The sequence below is a fragment of the Cantharellus anzutake genome (genome assembly GCF_015039405.1).
Source record: "Cantharellus anzutake strain C23 chromosome Unknown EI90scaffold_64, whole genome shotgun sequence".
Taxonomy (NCBI): Eukaryota; Fungi; Basidiomycota; class Agaricomycetes; order Cantharellales; family Hydnaceae; genus Cantharellus; species Cantharellus anzutake.
In genome coordinates, this window is record NW_024067014.1 from 233495 (window position 1) to 250774 (window position 17280).

The window sequence follows — 17280 nt, forward strand, 5'->3', positions numbered from 1 at the left end:
GAGAGGAAGCCTTGTAGCATTGTTATTTTCTGCTGTTCTGATTTTTCCTGATTGTTCTTGGTCTCACTCCCAGCTGCTCCTGGACCCTCCCAGGAGCTTTCAGGAGTATTGAGGAGCAGCTGGGAATGAGACCAAGAAGAATTGGGAAAAATCAGAACAGCAGAAAATAACAATGCTACAAGGCTTCCCCTCACTTTCCTATTCAATTTTCAGACTTTCCCATCAATTCAGTTCTCATTATTTCTTGGGTCTCCAAAAGTATTTTCCATTTTTCTCCATCATTTCTTCCGAAATTTCGCAAATAATTATATATCCTGAAAGCACTTCAAAGGCACTACAGTTCCTAATTTTTTTTTTGATTTTTTCCCTAATTATTTTTTTTTTCAACTTTTTAGAAGTCCCAATTTTTCAAATTTTCCTCATTTCCCTCTATATTCCCCCCTCATTCCCCCCTCATTCTCCCCCTCATTCTCCCCTCATTCTCCCCTCATTCTCTCCCCTCATTTCCCCCACATTTCCCCCCACATTTCCCCCCACATTTCCCCCCCATTTCCCCTCCTCCATATTCTGCAAGCCTGAAAGTGATTGAGTTGCCAGATTAATCATATATCAGGCCATAAATTTTGATTGTGTATTGGTGAGTCTTAGTGTCCTTGATATATAGTATAGTGTTTGATCTAAATGTTAAGCAGTGTCTTGTTGTGTTAGCCTTGTGGTAGGAGGTGTTCATGGGAATCTTCCCTCTTTTTTTCCTTTTCATTTTCAAATGCTCCAGGAGCTCCCAGAAGCTTCTCACCCCTATAGACTTTGAAGCATTTAAATTGTATTTACTGGACATGTTTGTGCACAAAGCAATGCTCCTGGGAGTGCCCTGGAGTACCTGGCCAACTCTGGAGGAAATGAGCTGTTCCTGGACCAGCCAATCTCCTCCTGATTCTCCCAGTGCTCCCCATACTCTGGAGCACTCAGGAGCATAACAATTTTTTGCTGATGAATCGCACCTATGTTAACAATGAGTTGGCAGCAGAATCACTTCATTGTGCAACAGACTTACTCACAAGTGTGGTGTACACTGTGACACCAGTAAAAGCTCGCCATTGGTTTCAGCACACAGGTTACCTCTAGTACCTGAACTCATGTACATATTTTCAATGCCAAAATTGCACAATAGACTGAGTCCATGGTATCATCGAGACCAATCACAGTTGAGCCATGTATTGTACTGATTGATGGACTCTGAGTATGACTACTGAGAGGGAATGACAGGACGAAAAAAAAGAAAACATGTTTTCGAGAACAAAGTAAAAAAAAAAAACAGGTGGCTGATCAACACCCAGCTCAGAGAAATACATCTGAGACCATATCATCAAGCTCACCTAGCTCAGGATAATATGTCTGGGATGGTATCATCAAGCTCATCATCACTGAGCTCCATGGGATCAACTTTAACCTGACCCCCAATATTGCCATCAGCATTGGGTTCGTTTTTTGCATCGGACTTGGAGTCGGAGTCGGAGTCAGAGTCGGAGTCGAGACAAATGATGGGTGGTGACTTGTGATGTTTGCGTGAGAGGTGTTCACTTGGTGACGAAGGAATATCAATAATAGCAGCTGATTGTTGTTTGATAGGGCATTGGTGCTGGACACAAGTGGTTGATGTTGAGGCTCTCACAGGCAATGATGACATCAAGTTGATGACAGTCATGTTGAGATCAACGAGGGGGGAATGGGTTGATGTGCTTGGTTCAGCAGCAGTTGAGGGCCCAGCTGTCCTTACACGTTTGGTGACATGAGGGGAGAAGCTGATGGAACATGCTTGGCACGGGTTTTGGCATGGGTTGGTGTGCTTGGTCCGACAGTTGGAGACTTGACCATTACGTGTTTGGCAACATGAAGTGGGGAAGCCAGATGAACACGCTTCCAGTTGGAGTTGCATTTGATGCCTCCTACCTCAAACAGTTTGTGGTGGGGTGGTTGTTTCAGTGTAACACCTGGCCTGCCTTCACACTGCAATATAAAATGTCAGTCAAACATGATCTTGATGAAAAGGAAACTTACAATATGATTTGTCCATAAATTGAGGGCCTCATTCGATAAGCTCAAGTGGCTCCAGTCTGCCTTGGGATGGGCATAGCAATGACCAGTGTGCTTGCCACACCAAGTGTTATTGTTACGAGAATGGGGCCGGAGGTGCCCATTTTCGTCCATCCTAGGCACAGGAAGAGGGAAAGGGGTAGAAGTTGAGTTCATTCAATTTACAATAGATATGGCAGGTGTTGTTATAGAAGTTATCACAAAGACATGATTTTGTTAATGATTGATTGGTTCAACTTAATTACTATACAAATCATGTGATACAGAATCCATAAGAGTCTAAAATGGGAAATTCCCATTTCCATAACAGTTATCCAATATTTTTTGGTATGTCTCTGCACACAGTGCAGCAGCCGGACTCGCATAGGGGTTGAGATCAGGTTTTTTGCCCTTGGATTTGCTGTCAGATTTGGTTTTGGTGACTGCCGACTGAAATTTGTTTGCTAAGTATGTAAGAGAATAAAAAATTAGACATACCAGATTGAAAATTTTGAGGTGTTTTTGCCCTTGAGCATGCGACTGGATATTGCGCTGGGCTTCAAGGCCAACCGCAAAGGTATCTAGACTGTCAATTAGAATAGGATCTTCCCTTACCTTCATTGCCGAAGTCTTATATGCAATCTTATGGATGTTGAAGCTACACCCATGTCAGACTCCTTCCCAGTTGCTCACATGATTTCTCCGAGGTTTAGCTGCAACTTACGTTGCCCTCCGAAATCTGTCAAGCGACTGGTACAACTTGCAACATGTGATGTTCCCATGCTAAGTTGTAATGAGTTGTACATAGGTTGCGGAATATAATTTTTAGTATTTATGCATGCGGTCATTGCACCCAACCCAACCTGTGGAGACTAGGGGAGCACATCCAAGGTTGTGAAGTCAATATCCAAGTGTGCACGAAGTTCAACAGTTTATATATTACTTGGTTACCAGCTACTTGTTTGTGCCCAGTGGCATAAGTGGTAGAGCGTTAGCTGAGGCTATGCAATCTTTTTGAGTGGCACATGTTTGATTCTCACTTGGGGAAACTTTTTTTGGGCCCTCCCATGGAATCATTGTGTGAAATCGTTGTTTTTATGTACACTAAGGAATGGAGGGTATGAAAAAAAAAGTTTCATAAGCGAGAATTGAACATGTGCAACTCAAAAAAACTGCATAGCCTCAGCTAGCACTCTACCACTTATGCCACTGGGCACAAACAAGTAGCTGGTAACCAAGTAATATATAAACTGTTGAACTTTGCACACACTCGGATATTGACTTCACAACCTTGGATGTGCTCCCCTAGTCTCCATGGGTTGGGTTGGGTGCAATGACCACATGCGTAAATACTAAAAATTATATTCCACAACCTATGTACAACTCATTACAACTTAGTGTGGGAACATCATGTGTTGCAAGTTGTACCAGTCGCTTGACAGATTTCGGAGGGCAACGTAAGTTGTGGCTAAACCTCGGAGAAATCATGTGAGCGACTGGGAAGGAGTCTGCACCCATGTCAGATGTGATAGTGGATAGCACGTGTTCGGTGGTCCAGGAGTCTTGGATATCAAGAACATGGGACATGGTGGGTTTGGATGCATCCATCGAGTGAAGTGGGAACTCCACTTGCAGACCTGACATCATGGCTGATTAGTGGGGAGTCACAGCTGAGACGTAAGTTTGATGTTGACTCACCAAAACGCGGCTTCTTGCCAGAAGCAGCCTTACTAGCTATCTTCTCCTTGGTGTGGTTGGCTGACAATGGGCCAGGGCACTGAGGGGGAGACCCAGTCAGTTGGGGTAGGGCGCTTTGGAGCAGAGTAATTGCATCGTTGATGGCAATGGGTGCATCAGTGAAAGGTTTGCTTACTATTTTGGGGACGGTACGTTCCGTTCCCCCGTTCGCCTCAGGCCTCAGGTAGTCCATCTAAATATAAGCTTTAATGTGCTGTATATTCAACGGGGTAGAGGTAAAAGGCTACCGGGCCTTTACAACTACTCCGAGGTATATATATGTAAATTACATATCTCGGCACAAATAAATAAAGAAATAACCACATCACTATAATGGGAATTATAGCGATGCAACATAATATAAATATCACTATAATCGGAATTATAGTGAAGTAAGGTTAATCCCTTACAATCAGAGGTCAAGGTCGAGGTCGATGTATGACTAAGGTAATTCTTGATGTGCTTACAGAGGCGGTCATCAGATGGTGTCTGGTTCCCTGTAAAATTGAGAAGAAGTGAGAGTGTTGGAACAGTCCAGAAGGCACTTACAGTCATGAGGAATGTGGCATGACAAAAAAACATCATCTCGGAGGTTGCTGTCAACGAAAGCATTGAGCAGGGAGGTAGAATTATCGAGTAAATACTGGGCATGTCCATTAATGAGAGACTTGAGGAGTGCATCCTCATGCATCCAAGGCAGTGGCACAATATCTGTCATACCAAAGAGGTAGGCAGTGGACCAGAGAGAGCGCTTGTCAGGGTTCTCTTGCCAGAACTTGAGATCAAATTTCTGCATGGTCATAATAGTAAGATGTTAGACGTGAGATAGGGCTTCACTACTCAGCAGAGAACAGGAGTGCCACGAAAATGTGGCGTTTTATACCTGGGGCCACTGTGGCAGTCATGACTGATGAGTTGGCTGATGTGTGATGGATCATGGGAGCACATACCTTCATGCCTCACATGAGTGATTCCTGTGCTGTTGAATGGTACACGTGAAATAGGGTAGAGGCTCCTGTAACACCTGGGGACCTGAAGACCCCAGCTCACAAAGTGCCAGGTCAGGTCGCTATGAGCGCTAAATGCTGAATGTATTGACATTGAAGTTGACCCTGATTTGTGACCATTTTTGGACAAGCATGAGATCTGGCTGGGTCATGCATCCAAATCCGATGTGCAGATTTTTTTGATGGTTGCTGTAAACCACTAGAGGATTTAGCCTTTGGAACAGTATGGAGTCCTATGTTTGGTGTGGATAACCTCAGGATTATTTCGCTGGTTTACGACTCAGATGGCGTTACCCCGAAGGATTGGGAAGCCCAGGTCTTGCATGCTCTTGGCGTGGTAAACATCCGAGCTCATTATGCCAGCGTCTATGGCTCTTCCACCGCTGTGTTGCTTCATTCACAGTCAGACGTTGCCCGTCTGGTCGATTCCGGCCTGACCATCAGAAGAAAGGCCTATAGCGTAAAGTCTAAGGCATGTGTCCAACCCCTTTGGCCATACACGGGAGCTATAGTTGGCATGGCTCGCTATACTGACGATTTTGCACAGCAGCTTGCCAGCATGGTCAAGACCTGCTACCCTGCACAATTCATAGGCTACACGATGGAGCAAGGAAATAACGCTTTGGTGTTTTATGTCAAGGATTGGGACACTATCCATGAGATCACCAACAACGTCTCTTTCTTCTCTGAATACCTCGCATCCTCAGAGGCCGAGATCTCCCCTCCAAAACTTCTTTATCAACTCAATGGAAAAGGTTTTTTCATACCAAGGTCCACTGCGGCCACAATCAACACTCTCACAGTCTCCCATAATGTGAGTATGGCCAAAGTATATGACCAGCTGGCTCAACACTGCCTTCAGGTTGAGACAGTGACTGCCAGAGCTGACCATGCTATCACCACTCTGACTGAACAGATGCATCAGACTAATGAGGTTGTGAGCTCTATGTCTTCTGTCGTTCAAGCTCAAAGCCACGCCATAGCCATGCTTAACAGATCGATGGCTGGAATGGTACACACTATTGGCAGACAGATGCAGGTTTCGGGCCTTCGTGAAGAGATTACTCTTCTTGTGTTGGAGTGGGATCACACAAAGACAGATGCCGAGAAGGATGCCATCACCAACAAAATTATGGTTCTTCACCAACAAGTTCAGTCTGCTTCCAAAACGAATAGCATGTTGTTCAAGAGCCTCTCAGATCTCCAAATTGGCACCAGCATGACTATCGACCGCCTGTCTCCTCAACAGGCGATTCAGTCCTCATCCATCCAATTTGATGACACCGATATGGCCCTGGAGTCCCCAGGCATGCCTGATGATCCTGGCCCATCAGCTAAACACCATCGTAAGGTGCCATATCTGATGCATTCTTTGCTCTTTCATGCCTCAGTCATTCAACTACATTGATCCTTCGATGCTCTCTACCATCTAATCTTCTCTGTTTTTGGGCCCCCTTACTCACCCCCTGTTTTTCCTGCTTCTTCAGGGCTGAATTTCTGCTTGGTATCCGATCATGTTTCCCTTTCCCCTACTGCTCCATCTCTTCTGCTAGTTAACTTTCCCTCTGTCTTACCCCCCGCCTTGCTTGCTTCTTCAGGGCTGAATTTCTGCATGCGGTCCGATCACATTTCGCTTCCCCCCTCTGTTCCTCCATCTGTTCCTCATGTTATTTTTCCCTCTGGTTTACCCTTTCAGTCGGCACATGCAAGTGGACCTCTCCTGTCTACTGCTCCAACCTGTGTTTCAGTGTTCTGTTCTGCAGCTGTCCCAGTTTCCCTGTCTCTCCCTTCTTTCCCCTTCCCTCTCTTCCCTTCCACTTCATATCTCCCCCCTATTCTATTTCCTCTTTATTTTCTCTTTATTTTACATGGACGACTTTCCTTTGTATCAATGTACCATTGACCCACCCACAGCGCACATATGACACACCTGGCCCAGACATCTCAGGTGACTTCCTGCTGTGCCCAGCACACATGCTCGCACCAGATGCTCTTGGGACCTCCCATGGAGATACCTGGGTGGTCATGGCTGTGTGCAAAGGTGACGTGGCACCCATCATGTGACCCAAGCTGCATGTATATAAACGTACCTGGAGTGGGAACCAAAGAAGTAGTCTTCTTCTCAACTTTCCACTTCAGTCTAAGTGGCCAGGGACCATTGTCCTGTATAGGGCCTGTCAGTATGCATGCCTGATCCACACCCTGCCAGGCTCTCAGCACTGGGTGCTACACCCAGGCCTCCTCAACCCCGGACAAGTCCCTGACAGAGATTGGCCGGTCCAGGAACAGCTCATTTCCTCCAGAGTTGTCCAGGTACTCCAGGGCACTCCCAGGAGGGCATGGAGCATTGCTTTGTGCACAAACATATCCAGTAAATACAATTCAAATGCTCCAAAGTGTATAGGGGTGAGAAGCTTCTGGGAGCTCCTGGAGCATTTGAAAATGAAAAGGAAAGAAGCAGGAAGATTCCCCATGAATACCTCCTACCACAAGACTAACACAACAAGACACTGCTTAACATTTACATAGATCAAACACTATACTATATATCAAGGACACTGAGACTCACCAATACACAATCAAAATTTATGGCCTGATATATGATTAGTCTGGCAATTTAATCATTTTCAGGCTTGCAGAATATGGGGGGGGGAAATGGGGGAGAATGAGGGGGAGAATGAGGGGGGAAATGAGGGGGGAATATGGAGGGAAATGAGGAAAATTTGAAAAATAGGCACTTCTAAACAGTTGAAAAAAAATAATTAGGGAAAAAATCAAAAAAAATTCAGGAACTGTAGTGCCTTTGAAGTGCTTTCAGGATATATGATTATTTGCAAAATTGAGGAAGAAATGATGGAGAAAAATGGAAAATACTTTTGGAGACCTGAGAAATAATGAGAACTGAATTGATGGGAAAGTCTGTAGGAAAGTGAGGGGAAGCCTTGTAGCATTGTTATTTTCTGCTGTTCTGATTTTTCCTGATTGTTCTTGGTCTCACTCCCAGCTGCTCCTGGATACTCCCAGATACTCCTGGAAGCTCCTGGGAGGGTCCAGGAGCAGCTAATGGAAAATACTTTCAGAGACCCTGTAAGGTGGGTGTCCTAGAACCCAGCTGTGAGTATCAAATATGTATGATTCACAGTGGGTAGGATGATAGTGACCTCCCTGGGTCATGTGACCCCCTACATACATGGACCATGACCTGACAGACCCCAAGAAATAATGAGAACTGAATTGATGGGAAAGTCTGAAAATTGAATAGGAAAGTGAGGGGAACCCATGCAGCATTGCTGCAATTCTTCTTGGTCTCATTCCCAGCTGCTCCTCCATACTCCTGGAAGCTCCTGAAAGCTCCTGGGAGGGTCCAGGTGTTACAAAAATGGGTCCAGAGGTGCCCATTTTCATCTGTTCTTGGCACAGGAAAGTGGAAAGGGGAGGTGAGGTGGTTCATTAGGTTTTACAGGTGGTTTCACAGATGTTGGCACAGCAGGTTTTTGGTTGTAATTGATTGGATAAACTTCATTACTATACAAATCATGTGACACAGAACCCATAAGAGTCTAAAATGGGAAATTCCCATTTCCATAACACCAGGAGCAGCTGGGAGTGAGACCAAGAACAATCAGGAAAAACCAGAACAGCAGAAAATAAAATGCTACAAGGGTTCCCCTCACTTTCCTATTCAATTTTCAGACTTTCCCATCAATTCAGTTCTCATTATTTCTTGGGTCTCCAAAAGTATTTTCCAATTTTTCTCCATCATTTCTTCCTCAATTTTGCAAATAATTATATGTCCTGAAAAGACACTATAGTTCCTGAATTTCTTTTTGATTTTTTCCCTAAATTTTTTTTTTCAACTTTTTAGAGACCAAAATTTTTCTCCCACTGCTCCTGAACCCCTCCCAGGAGAACACTATTGGCTCCAGGAGTGCCCAATCTGCTGTTTTGTCTCCCACATGCTCCAGCCACTCTTGATGCTCTGGAGCATAACAGACTTTTGCTGATGCTACAAGAAAGACAATAAAGGAATAATGGAAAATCTCTGGCAGCTGCAGGTACATGTGCCCAAAATATGGGACATCAATATTCCTAACCACCCTCTTGTGCTTGTTTACATGAGCCACCACCATTCTGTGATTGCCTGACCCTTCCCCAATACCCTCCAATACATCCCCCTCCCTCCCCATGATTTTTATATGTTTTTGCCCATGTCCCCACTTCAGACTAAGTGGTCAGGGATGCTCACCCCGTAACAGGATCACCACTATGCACAGCCATTTCTCATCCCACCAAGTCCCCTGTGGTGGGACTTCACCACTTTTGGAGCTGTCCCTGACAGAAAGTGGGTGAAAATCAAAGAAAGCAGATGCATGCCTCAACCGCTGAACCGTTTGGCACCAAACCTGGCATAAAGGTAGAGCTAGTTATCTTCTATCGAACAAGCCTAAGATCGTCAGAAACGGATGAGTGGTTGTTGAGTACATGTGGTATGAAGTTGGGGATAGTGTCGTGCATGAGAAGTTTGGTTGGAGGTTGGAAATGAAGTGAGGAGAAGGCTGCTTCTTTTGTTCCCACCCCAAGTGCTGTTATATACATGTGGCTGTGGTCACATGGAGGGAGCCACATCATCTCTTCACACAGCCACACCTCTCTGGGTGTCCCTGTGGGAGATCCTGGGGCTGTGGGCAGGATGTATGTGGCAGGTGCAGTGATGGAGGCAGTGGCATGAGGGTGTAGTGGTACAGGAGGGGTGCATGGTGCTCCCAGGTATGCAGGCATACTGGTGGTACATAGAGAAAGGGAAAGTCAACTGTAGGACAGAGATAGAGAAAGAGGAAAGAGGGGAAGGAAGGGAGAGGGGTGAGATAGGAGGAGTGGGGGTAACAGCAGGAGAAGCAGAGTAGGGTGGCATGGCATGGGGTGCAACAAAGGGGCCAGGTGGTGTGTGCCCTGACACTTTCCTCTTCTCTTTATTTTGTGTTTCATTTTGCATTACATTGTGTCTGGGTACTACTGTAATAACTTGTATCTGAGTTCTTTTCCCAAGTATGTATGCAACATAATGTTCAAATATAATAACTTTATTGATAAACTTCAATATGGGAGAGAATGTGATAGCATGCCAATACAGGGCCCAGTTGAAGTGATTGTAAATGTGAGGTTGAAATGATCTCAACCACTTCAATTGGCCTCAGGGGTTTCCTGATGTGTTGAGTCATGTGGTGTCTTAGATTTTCACCAATTACCTTTCTTGGGCACATCAGTGCCAAAGTCAGTGTGCATTCATAGCACCTGACTATAAAATCCTAATTTTTGGACAATCTAACCTTTCCTCAGTTCATGTACAATGGGACTGAGGTGAGTTGGTTATATCATCTTTATCACACATATCCTCATGCATTAAACACTCATACACCAGTGACAACATCACTAGGTGATTATTCCAATATATATTTAGTTCATGTACAATGGGACTGAGTGACAACATTGCTAGTCCATCATTTCATCTTATAGAAAAGGTATCAACGGCAAGATGATCTGATAAAGGATGATGTTGTATGTAATTTATAAATAACCAAATAACCCCCCTGTCAGGGATGGCTCGAAGGAGGCAGGGGTAGCAGCATAATGCTCGGTGCTAGCAGCCCGGACAGCGGTGGGGCAGTGAGACCATATAGCAGGCAGCCCTTACATTGTTGCAGGGATAAACCCTTGCACTACAAAACAGTGCCTTTTCATGTACATACAGTGGCGAGTGTACAGTTTGGGATGGAACTTTCCCACACCATTTTCACTCAACAATCGGATTAGAAACATGACTTCAAATTAAATCCTACTATAAAATGTGCTCAAGAAACAGCTTTCTTTGAAGTTTCAGAAAAATGGTGGGTGGCCAATCTCCCGAAAAAAAAAAAGTTGAAATTTACAGGGGAACCGCTGTGCAATTATGATTGTAGAGATTATAATAAATTAAATTCTTGTGGCTAAGAGTCATAGATACTCATTTTAATACATCTATGTGACTGTACTTCTGCATGGCATATTCTGCCTGTGCCCCAGTTAATCCGTTCCTTGTTTGAACTTTGTAAGTGAGAAGTAAACTTATAATAGAGAACTTCCTATGCACTCATAGGCATCCATATATTGCCAAGTCTTCCAGAAGTACATAACGGTGTATTGTGATGAGGTTGCATCCATCTAAACATGCAGGGACAAGTTGTTTTGCTGTCTGGAACTTACCATCTGCTGCAGCCCTATACCCTGTAAATGAGAGTAATGCATATGTCAGATTGAAACCTGGTGCAGTAACTGCAAAAAAGTGTAATCCCAAGTTATGAAGGGTCATGAATTCATGCAGTTTCATGAAGCTGCACAGAAATTCATGAGGATTCATGAGGGTTCATGCAGGAGCATACACAGTCATGCAGTCTCATGAAAGTTTTCATGAACCTCCATGAACCTTCATGACCAAATATAACCAGTTCAAGTTGGAAATTGACAGGACACATTATGCACCCCCATGCCTTCTTATGAATTTTCATGAATGTGCATGACTTTCCATGAAGAAGAATAGTGTCATATCTGTACATACCTGATCTGACCCAACTCCTGCACCAACTCCAGCATCCCACTTCACCCATGCCCTAGCCAGCCTCCAAGAGTCTACTCTACCTCTGGCCTGACATCACCTTCCATCTCCCAACTCCCACCCCACTTCTCCACTAAGGTACTACCTTCTGTTCTGTCTCCATACCCTGACCTCAGACACCATGCCATACCTCTATCTCCAAGATTTCTGTCTTAGCCCTGACCTCAGACTTTGACCTCACCTCCACTTAAGTCCACTGCATAGGTGACCTCATTTCATTCAATCACCTTTCCCAATATCTTTTTGGACTTCCAACTCTGCCTCTGTAACCTCTGTTACCCCTGGACCTCACAGATGCACCACAGACCCCACAGTTTACTGCATTGTCCCATTCACTCTCACCTTTCTCCCTTACTCCTATTTGGGCAACTGCTTCTTTTCATTCAGCCAGTTAGAGCCATACACCCCACTCCCACCCCTCCTCCTGCTCCTCTGGGCCTGCACCCTCTTCACCCCCTCTCAGATGCACCATTGAGTCAAACCCTTGACCCTTGATGTTGTTCCTTTTCTTAGACCCCTTTGTCTCCATTCAGGCTCCTTGTCCCAATTCAGCCCCTCATAAAATGTACATAATTACTTGTAGCCTCAGTCTGAAAATCAACTTGAAACCCCACCCAATTTCCCCTAGAGACTTTCCATTGTTAGCTCCAAAATTAATGACAAAACAGTAGTGGCACTGCACTCCACCTGAGTCGCTGAGGCCAAGGTCCTCATGTATTAAGTCTCCATTCCACTTCTGGAACCAGCTGAATCTGCCACCTTCTAACAAATAGAGCCACAATCACAGTCACAATAAGTGCTCACCCTGGGTGCATGGCCATATCTACACCAAATCTTCATGGATTTTGGCAATCAAACTGGCTGTCATATCTGTACATACCCGATCCTGATCCGACTCCCGGACCCCCACCTTCACCACCTCTGGAGTCCTACCCTACCACCGTCTGTTCCGATATTCACCTTTGGACCTGACACCACTCCTCCTCTTACCCCTCATGCCACCTCCACCCTTCCATCCTTCTCCTACCTTATCTCCATCCACTCCAATACTCACCTTGGACTGAACACCACACCTCTCACCACCCTCCTCCTCTCACTCCTCCTCTCACTCCTCCTCTTATCCCTCACTCCTCCTCCACCCTTCCATCACTCTCCTACCCTTCTCCCATCCACTCTGATACTCACCTTCAGACCTGACACCTTTCCTCTCCTCCACTCCTCTCCCCTTCCCTCTCTTCTCTCTCCTTCCTCTGACCCTCTTCCGCCAACCCTCCACCAAGTTACGACCTTCCACCGCTGTCCCATACCCTGTACTTGGACACCACTTGTACCTTCGCTCTGAGATTCCATCTTAGTTCCGACCTCAGACTTTGACTTCACCTTGGCTTAAGTCCATTGCATTGGTGACCTCATACTACATAAGCACCTTGCCAATATCCCTCGGACTTCCAACCCTGCCTCCATAACCTCCATAACCTCCATAAGCTCCGAGCTCCACAGATCATACTTGGCACTTTTGCTGCTTGTAATGTATCTTTTGCATTTTCCCCTCATCCTTATTTGGACTGCTGCTTCTTCCCATTCTAGCCAGTTAGTCATCATCCCACTTCACCTCATCCTCCTGCCCCTCTGGGCTTCGCCCTCCCCCCCCCTATCTCCTTTCGGATGTACCACAGGTTCTGACCTATGACCTTCAGTACTGCTCCGCTTTCTTCTTCCCTTTGTCCTGTTTGGACACCTTTGTTCTGATTTGGACTCTCCTTGTTTCCTCATGCTTTCGCCCTCTCCATTATATACCGGTGCTTGTACATACTTGTTTTAGGCCCTTAGTCTAAAATCGACCTGAAATGCCCCCTAGAGACTTCCTGCTCGCCACCTCTGAAATTAAGGACCAAATGGACAAACAGCAATGGCACAGCGCTCTGCTTGAGTCGCTGAGGCCAAGGTCCCTCCTTGCTAAGTCTCTGGTTCCCCTCCGGAATCATCCACCCTTGCCCAGTTCTAACACTGGCAAGAAATCAAGTGTTTCATGTAACCCAAAGTATTTTCTGTATTTTTTGACAGCACAGTAAGCAGAATAAGTGCACATATAGTGAACCAGTTCATCCAAATTCCTTCATATAATCTGGGACTATTGCATCACAATGAGATACAGAAAAAAGCCTTAATTCATGTGACAAAAAAGGTACCTACCACATACCATTTGATGGAGAATTGGAGAGACAAATGGGGGGAAATTTGGTTGCACCTTGCACACTCAAGCCATGTGCCGCCCAGTCATGACTCTCCATGAAGAGTCAGGAATATTCATGGAGGTTAGGAATATTCATAAAGGGTCATGAGCATTCATGTGCAGGTATGGGAATTTTTGGGCATGCTCATGAATTCCTGTGAAGAGTCATGACCATGCATGACCATGCATGGAGATTCATGGCTCTGCATGAAGATTCATGATGCATGGCTTCATGACTCTTCATGAAGTCAGAAGTCATGAACCGTCATGAGTTCATGCTTGCCAAAAAAAATCAACTTTTTGGGTTGAAAATTAATGATTTCAATATAAATATTGTATATAAGCATAAAGGTTCATGAACCTTTATGATGTTTCATGAAAATTCATGGGATCCATGAAGGTTCATGAAGGTTCATGAAGTGGATTACACTTTTTGATAGTACCTCGCAAATTGGGTTCAATGCTGAGTTGTTGATTGACGTCGGAGTTGCTTGGAGGCACCCACTCAGAGCGAGCAGAAGTACCAGTTCCATGTGGGGAAAGATAATACAGACGGGACTCAAGGCACGATAATTTCTTGCGGAGGTGGGCATTTGCTTCGACATGCCACTTGAAAGCCATCGAGATATATGATGCAAGGGTTGGGTTGCTAGCAGCCACAACCTTGATAGTTACCTTGAGCTGTAGTTCCTCATCCCTCATAGAGGTCAGTATTCTGCGGGTTTCAACTCCAATGGTAACAAGTTCTTCTTTTGCACATTGGAGTCTTGCCCATGCATGGGTTGCTGCGTGGAAATGCTCCTGCGTCCATTCACAACTCCGAATATCATCACGACCCTGTAATAGTTCAACTGTACTTGGGAAGTCAGGATGGGTTATGTCATCCCAAGTGAGGGATGGCTTCAGAGGTATCATTGCTGCGGCAGTGGTGTTGTACTTCTCAAGGGTGGAATGAAGCGTCCTGCTCTGTTTTCCAACCAACTGTGATATATGTTGACAGGTTTTGTAGTCTATGAATGGAAAAATTGATGTAATATCTGAAAACTATAATGAAGTACTCACCGGTCTTTGGAAGACCCATTTTCTCCAACTCAAACTGACGAGAGATAGCACGATGTTCCAGATCATCAAGAAGGCGATGATACTTTCTCTCATTACGCAACTGGATGGCTTCCTGGCGTTGAGGACAGTTTTCAAGCCAGGGCAAGGGATGACGTTGCCTCCAGTGCAGAGACAATACAGTGTGCATCCTCCACTTTGCATTGAGCACACGAAGCTTGGTAGGCGAGTTCTGAGGTTGGTGATGCAGATAGCATTGATAACAGAGGCCGAAGCTCTGACCTACTTAGATTTGTAGGTGGTATGCACATTATGTGGGCAGCGACTCACTCAGCATTCTCTAATCGCTCCAGTGCTTCAAGGTACTCGATTTTGGCTTGTTCAGCCTTTGGCTCAGACCTCAGCGATGCAATGTATTCCTTCTCTTCTTGCAGAAATAGTGGACAGTCCCAGTCGAAATATGATGGGTGCATGCATTTCGTTGCTTCCAAGATATCCATGGATTTGCGGATCTGCGTCCATGCAGAGGTATGGTTCCCTAATAGAAAGTTGCCTATCCCTGGGTCAGAACTAGTTAATGTGAGTGGTGCCAATCCTCACCTAAGCGCTCATACTTATCCTGGTCCCACTTCTCAAAATGAAGGTGGATCTGGAAGTGGCGGTAATGTGCAGACGCATGCTGGGTTACTGCTGCAACGCCATTGGTGGAGGAGAATGCCCATTCATTGCCTTCCCCGTCTTCGATGCCCACCCCTTCTTTGAGACCTATGAGGTGATCGAGCTGACACAACCTACTGTGGGCAACACCATGAAAGGAGCCGGTACAGCACAAGAAATTGGCCTGACATGCCACATCGCCAATAGTAGAGCGGGCAAGTGTGATGGAGAAGGTGCATCCAACATCGTAAGCGAAGAGGATGTCATGGCCAAATGTACTTATCAGTTTGTTTGCTGCTGCCACTGGGTACTTTGCTCTTACATCCAGAGTAAATAGATGTAGAAAGAAAGGGAGAATCGAGAATGAAAGTAACTCACAATTCCCCACTTTTGACCATATCCATGATAAACTGGACAATACCATGGTGGCAAATAACTAAAAATATGCCTGTTTCATCCATAATGCCGAGGGATCCAGCCTTTGTTGTTTGAGCCATTGGCCAAGAGTTCTTCCAGCCAATGCACGATTCGGGGGGTGGGTCACTTGGTCCTGTCTATATCACAGCTGATGCTATTTCATGATTACTCAAAAAGCGGACATGTACTATACCATTGAGTCAAGCTGAGATTGTTTCTTGGTATTTTGAAATGCATCTACCTCTGATCGAAGTAAAAAGTAATCACTAAAAAAAGTCCGACAGTCAGATTCATATTGGTGTGGAAGGCATGAAAGGGAAGTGTTTCCATTGCCAGTAACAATTAACTCAATGGGGTGCTTGGGCTCATTGTAAAGCTACCATGGAACATGTCAGTGAGTCGTCAGTGGGGAGGATGTGACATACCTTGTAATGGCATGCAGGACATGAGTTCTTGAGGCGATAATCTGGCATATCATGCCCCATGACATGCTTTACAAAGGCGTTCACTCTCATGATGATAGCGTAATATGCCTCAAAAGCAAGTGAGACCTGTGTACGAAGGTATGGCTGATATACGACCTGGGGGAGGGCATTGTCAGCACCGCAGAGAGTACTATTCTATCATTTGTACACTCACACAATGTAAATCAGCCAGCAGTCGGGTAAATGACTGAATACTGAAGCTCGGTGATGTGCGCATCAGACAGTGGAGAAGTTCAAGTGAGCATATCGAAATCACTACAGTTGGATTGATGGGAGTGGCTGGGATGTAACCGGCATGAAGAAGGGCAAATGTCGGTGAGGCCTCACCCAGATCCCGAGGTATGTATTCATATGAGCGGCTGTCTTTGGAGAATGAGTATCCCCTGTCGAAACAAAAGAAAGACATACCAAAGATGTCGACAGCATAGATATGAATGAAATCTGAACCTTCGGGTGGTTTGCAGTAATGAAGTGGTGTACATTGAGGGTTGCTGGTCTTGAACTGGAGATAAATGTTGGACAGACTGGGTATTAATGCTGCCCAGTGTGCCTGTGATGCATTGATTTGATTGCGCCACAAAATTCCTCTGCTTCAACTACAAAAAAAGAGGTTGACTTGGGTGGAGCAATGGGATGGAAAAAAATGGTGCCTACTGCTTTGGTTGGAGCAGTGCTGTTACGTCTGCAAGATCCTCATAAGTCATGTCTAGGGAGGAATAGTCATTTGCGGTCTCATCAAGACCGACATTCCAGGCATCACTCCCAGTAAGGTCAACATCGTTTCTGATCTCATCTACCAGTGATGAAACAGCTGGAGAAGCATCTGAGGGGGTGGTTATGACCTTGGGTTCATTATCTACAACCTACATCACCTTTGAGGATTGATGACTGAGCATCTTGAAACTGCCTCCAGGCTGTCTTCCGCACGATGAGGCCAGATTTGGTCGTATTCAAAGTGTCATT

The 17280-nt window shown here is 45.3% G+C and overlaps 4 protein-coding genes across 4 annotated transcripts; 1 reads left to right on the forward strand and 3 right to left on the reverse strand.

The window, feature by feature from the left end:
- Positions 1–1381: 1381 nt before the first annotated feature.
- On the reverse strand, positions 1382–2208 carry EI90DRAFT_3130251 (uncharacterized protein; the record flags this gene model as incomplete). Its single annotated transcript, XM_039064284.1, has 3 exons — positions 1382–1739; positions 1778–2007; positions 2059–2208. The coding sequence occupies 3 exons, from the start codon at positions 2206–2208 to the stop codon at positions 1382–1384; spliced, it is 738 nt and encodes a 245-aa protein (XP_038911266.1).
- A 1984-nt stretch (positions 2209–4192) lies between these two features.
- On the reverse strand, positions 4193–4606 carry EI90DRAFT_3130252 (uncharacterized protein; the record flags this gene model as incomplete). Its single annotated transcript, XM_039064285.1, has 3 exons — positions 4193–4215; positions 4278–4307; positions 4360–4606. 3 exons carry the CDS (start codon positions 4604–4606, stop codon positions 4193–4195), a joined length of 300 nt encoding a protein of 99 aa, XP_038911267.1.
- A 446-nt stretch (positions 4607–5052) lies between these two features.
- On the forward strand, positions 5053–6250 carry EI90DRAFT_3130253 (uncharacterized protein; the record flags this gene model as incomplete). Its single annotated transcript, XM_039064286.1, has 3 exons — positions 5053–5631; positions 5680–6168; positions 6209–6250. The coding sequence occupies 3 exons, from the start codon at positions 5053–5055 to the stop codon at positions 6248–6250; spliced, it is 1110 nt and encodes a 369-aa protein (XP_038911268.1).
- An 8019-nt stretch (positions 6251–14269) lies between these two features.
- EI90DRAFT_2886562 (uncharacterized protein) lies at positions 14270–16624 on the reverse strand (the record flags this gene model as incomplete). The annotated part of the gene is made up of 8 exons (XM_039053965.1): positions 14270–14709; positions 14762–15033; positions 15089–15311; positions 15359–15732; positions 15794–15958; positions 16021–16208; positions 16258–16413; positions 16472–16624. Coding segments are annotated over 8 exons (1971 nt in total), but the record flags the coding sequence as incomplete, so codon positions are not given.
- Positions 16625–17280: the final 656 nt, after the last annotated feature.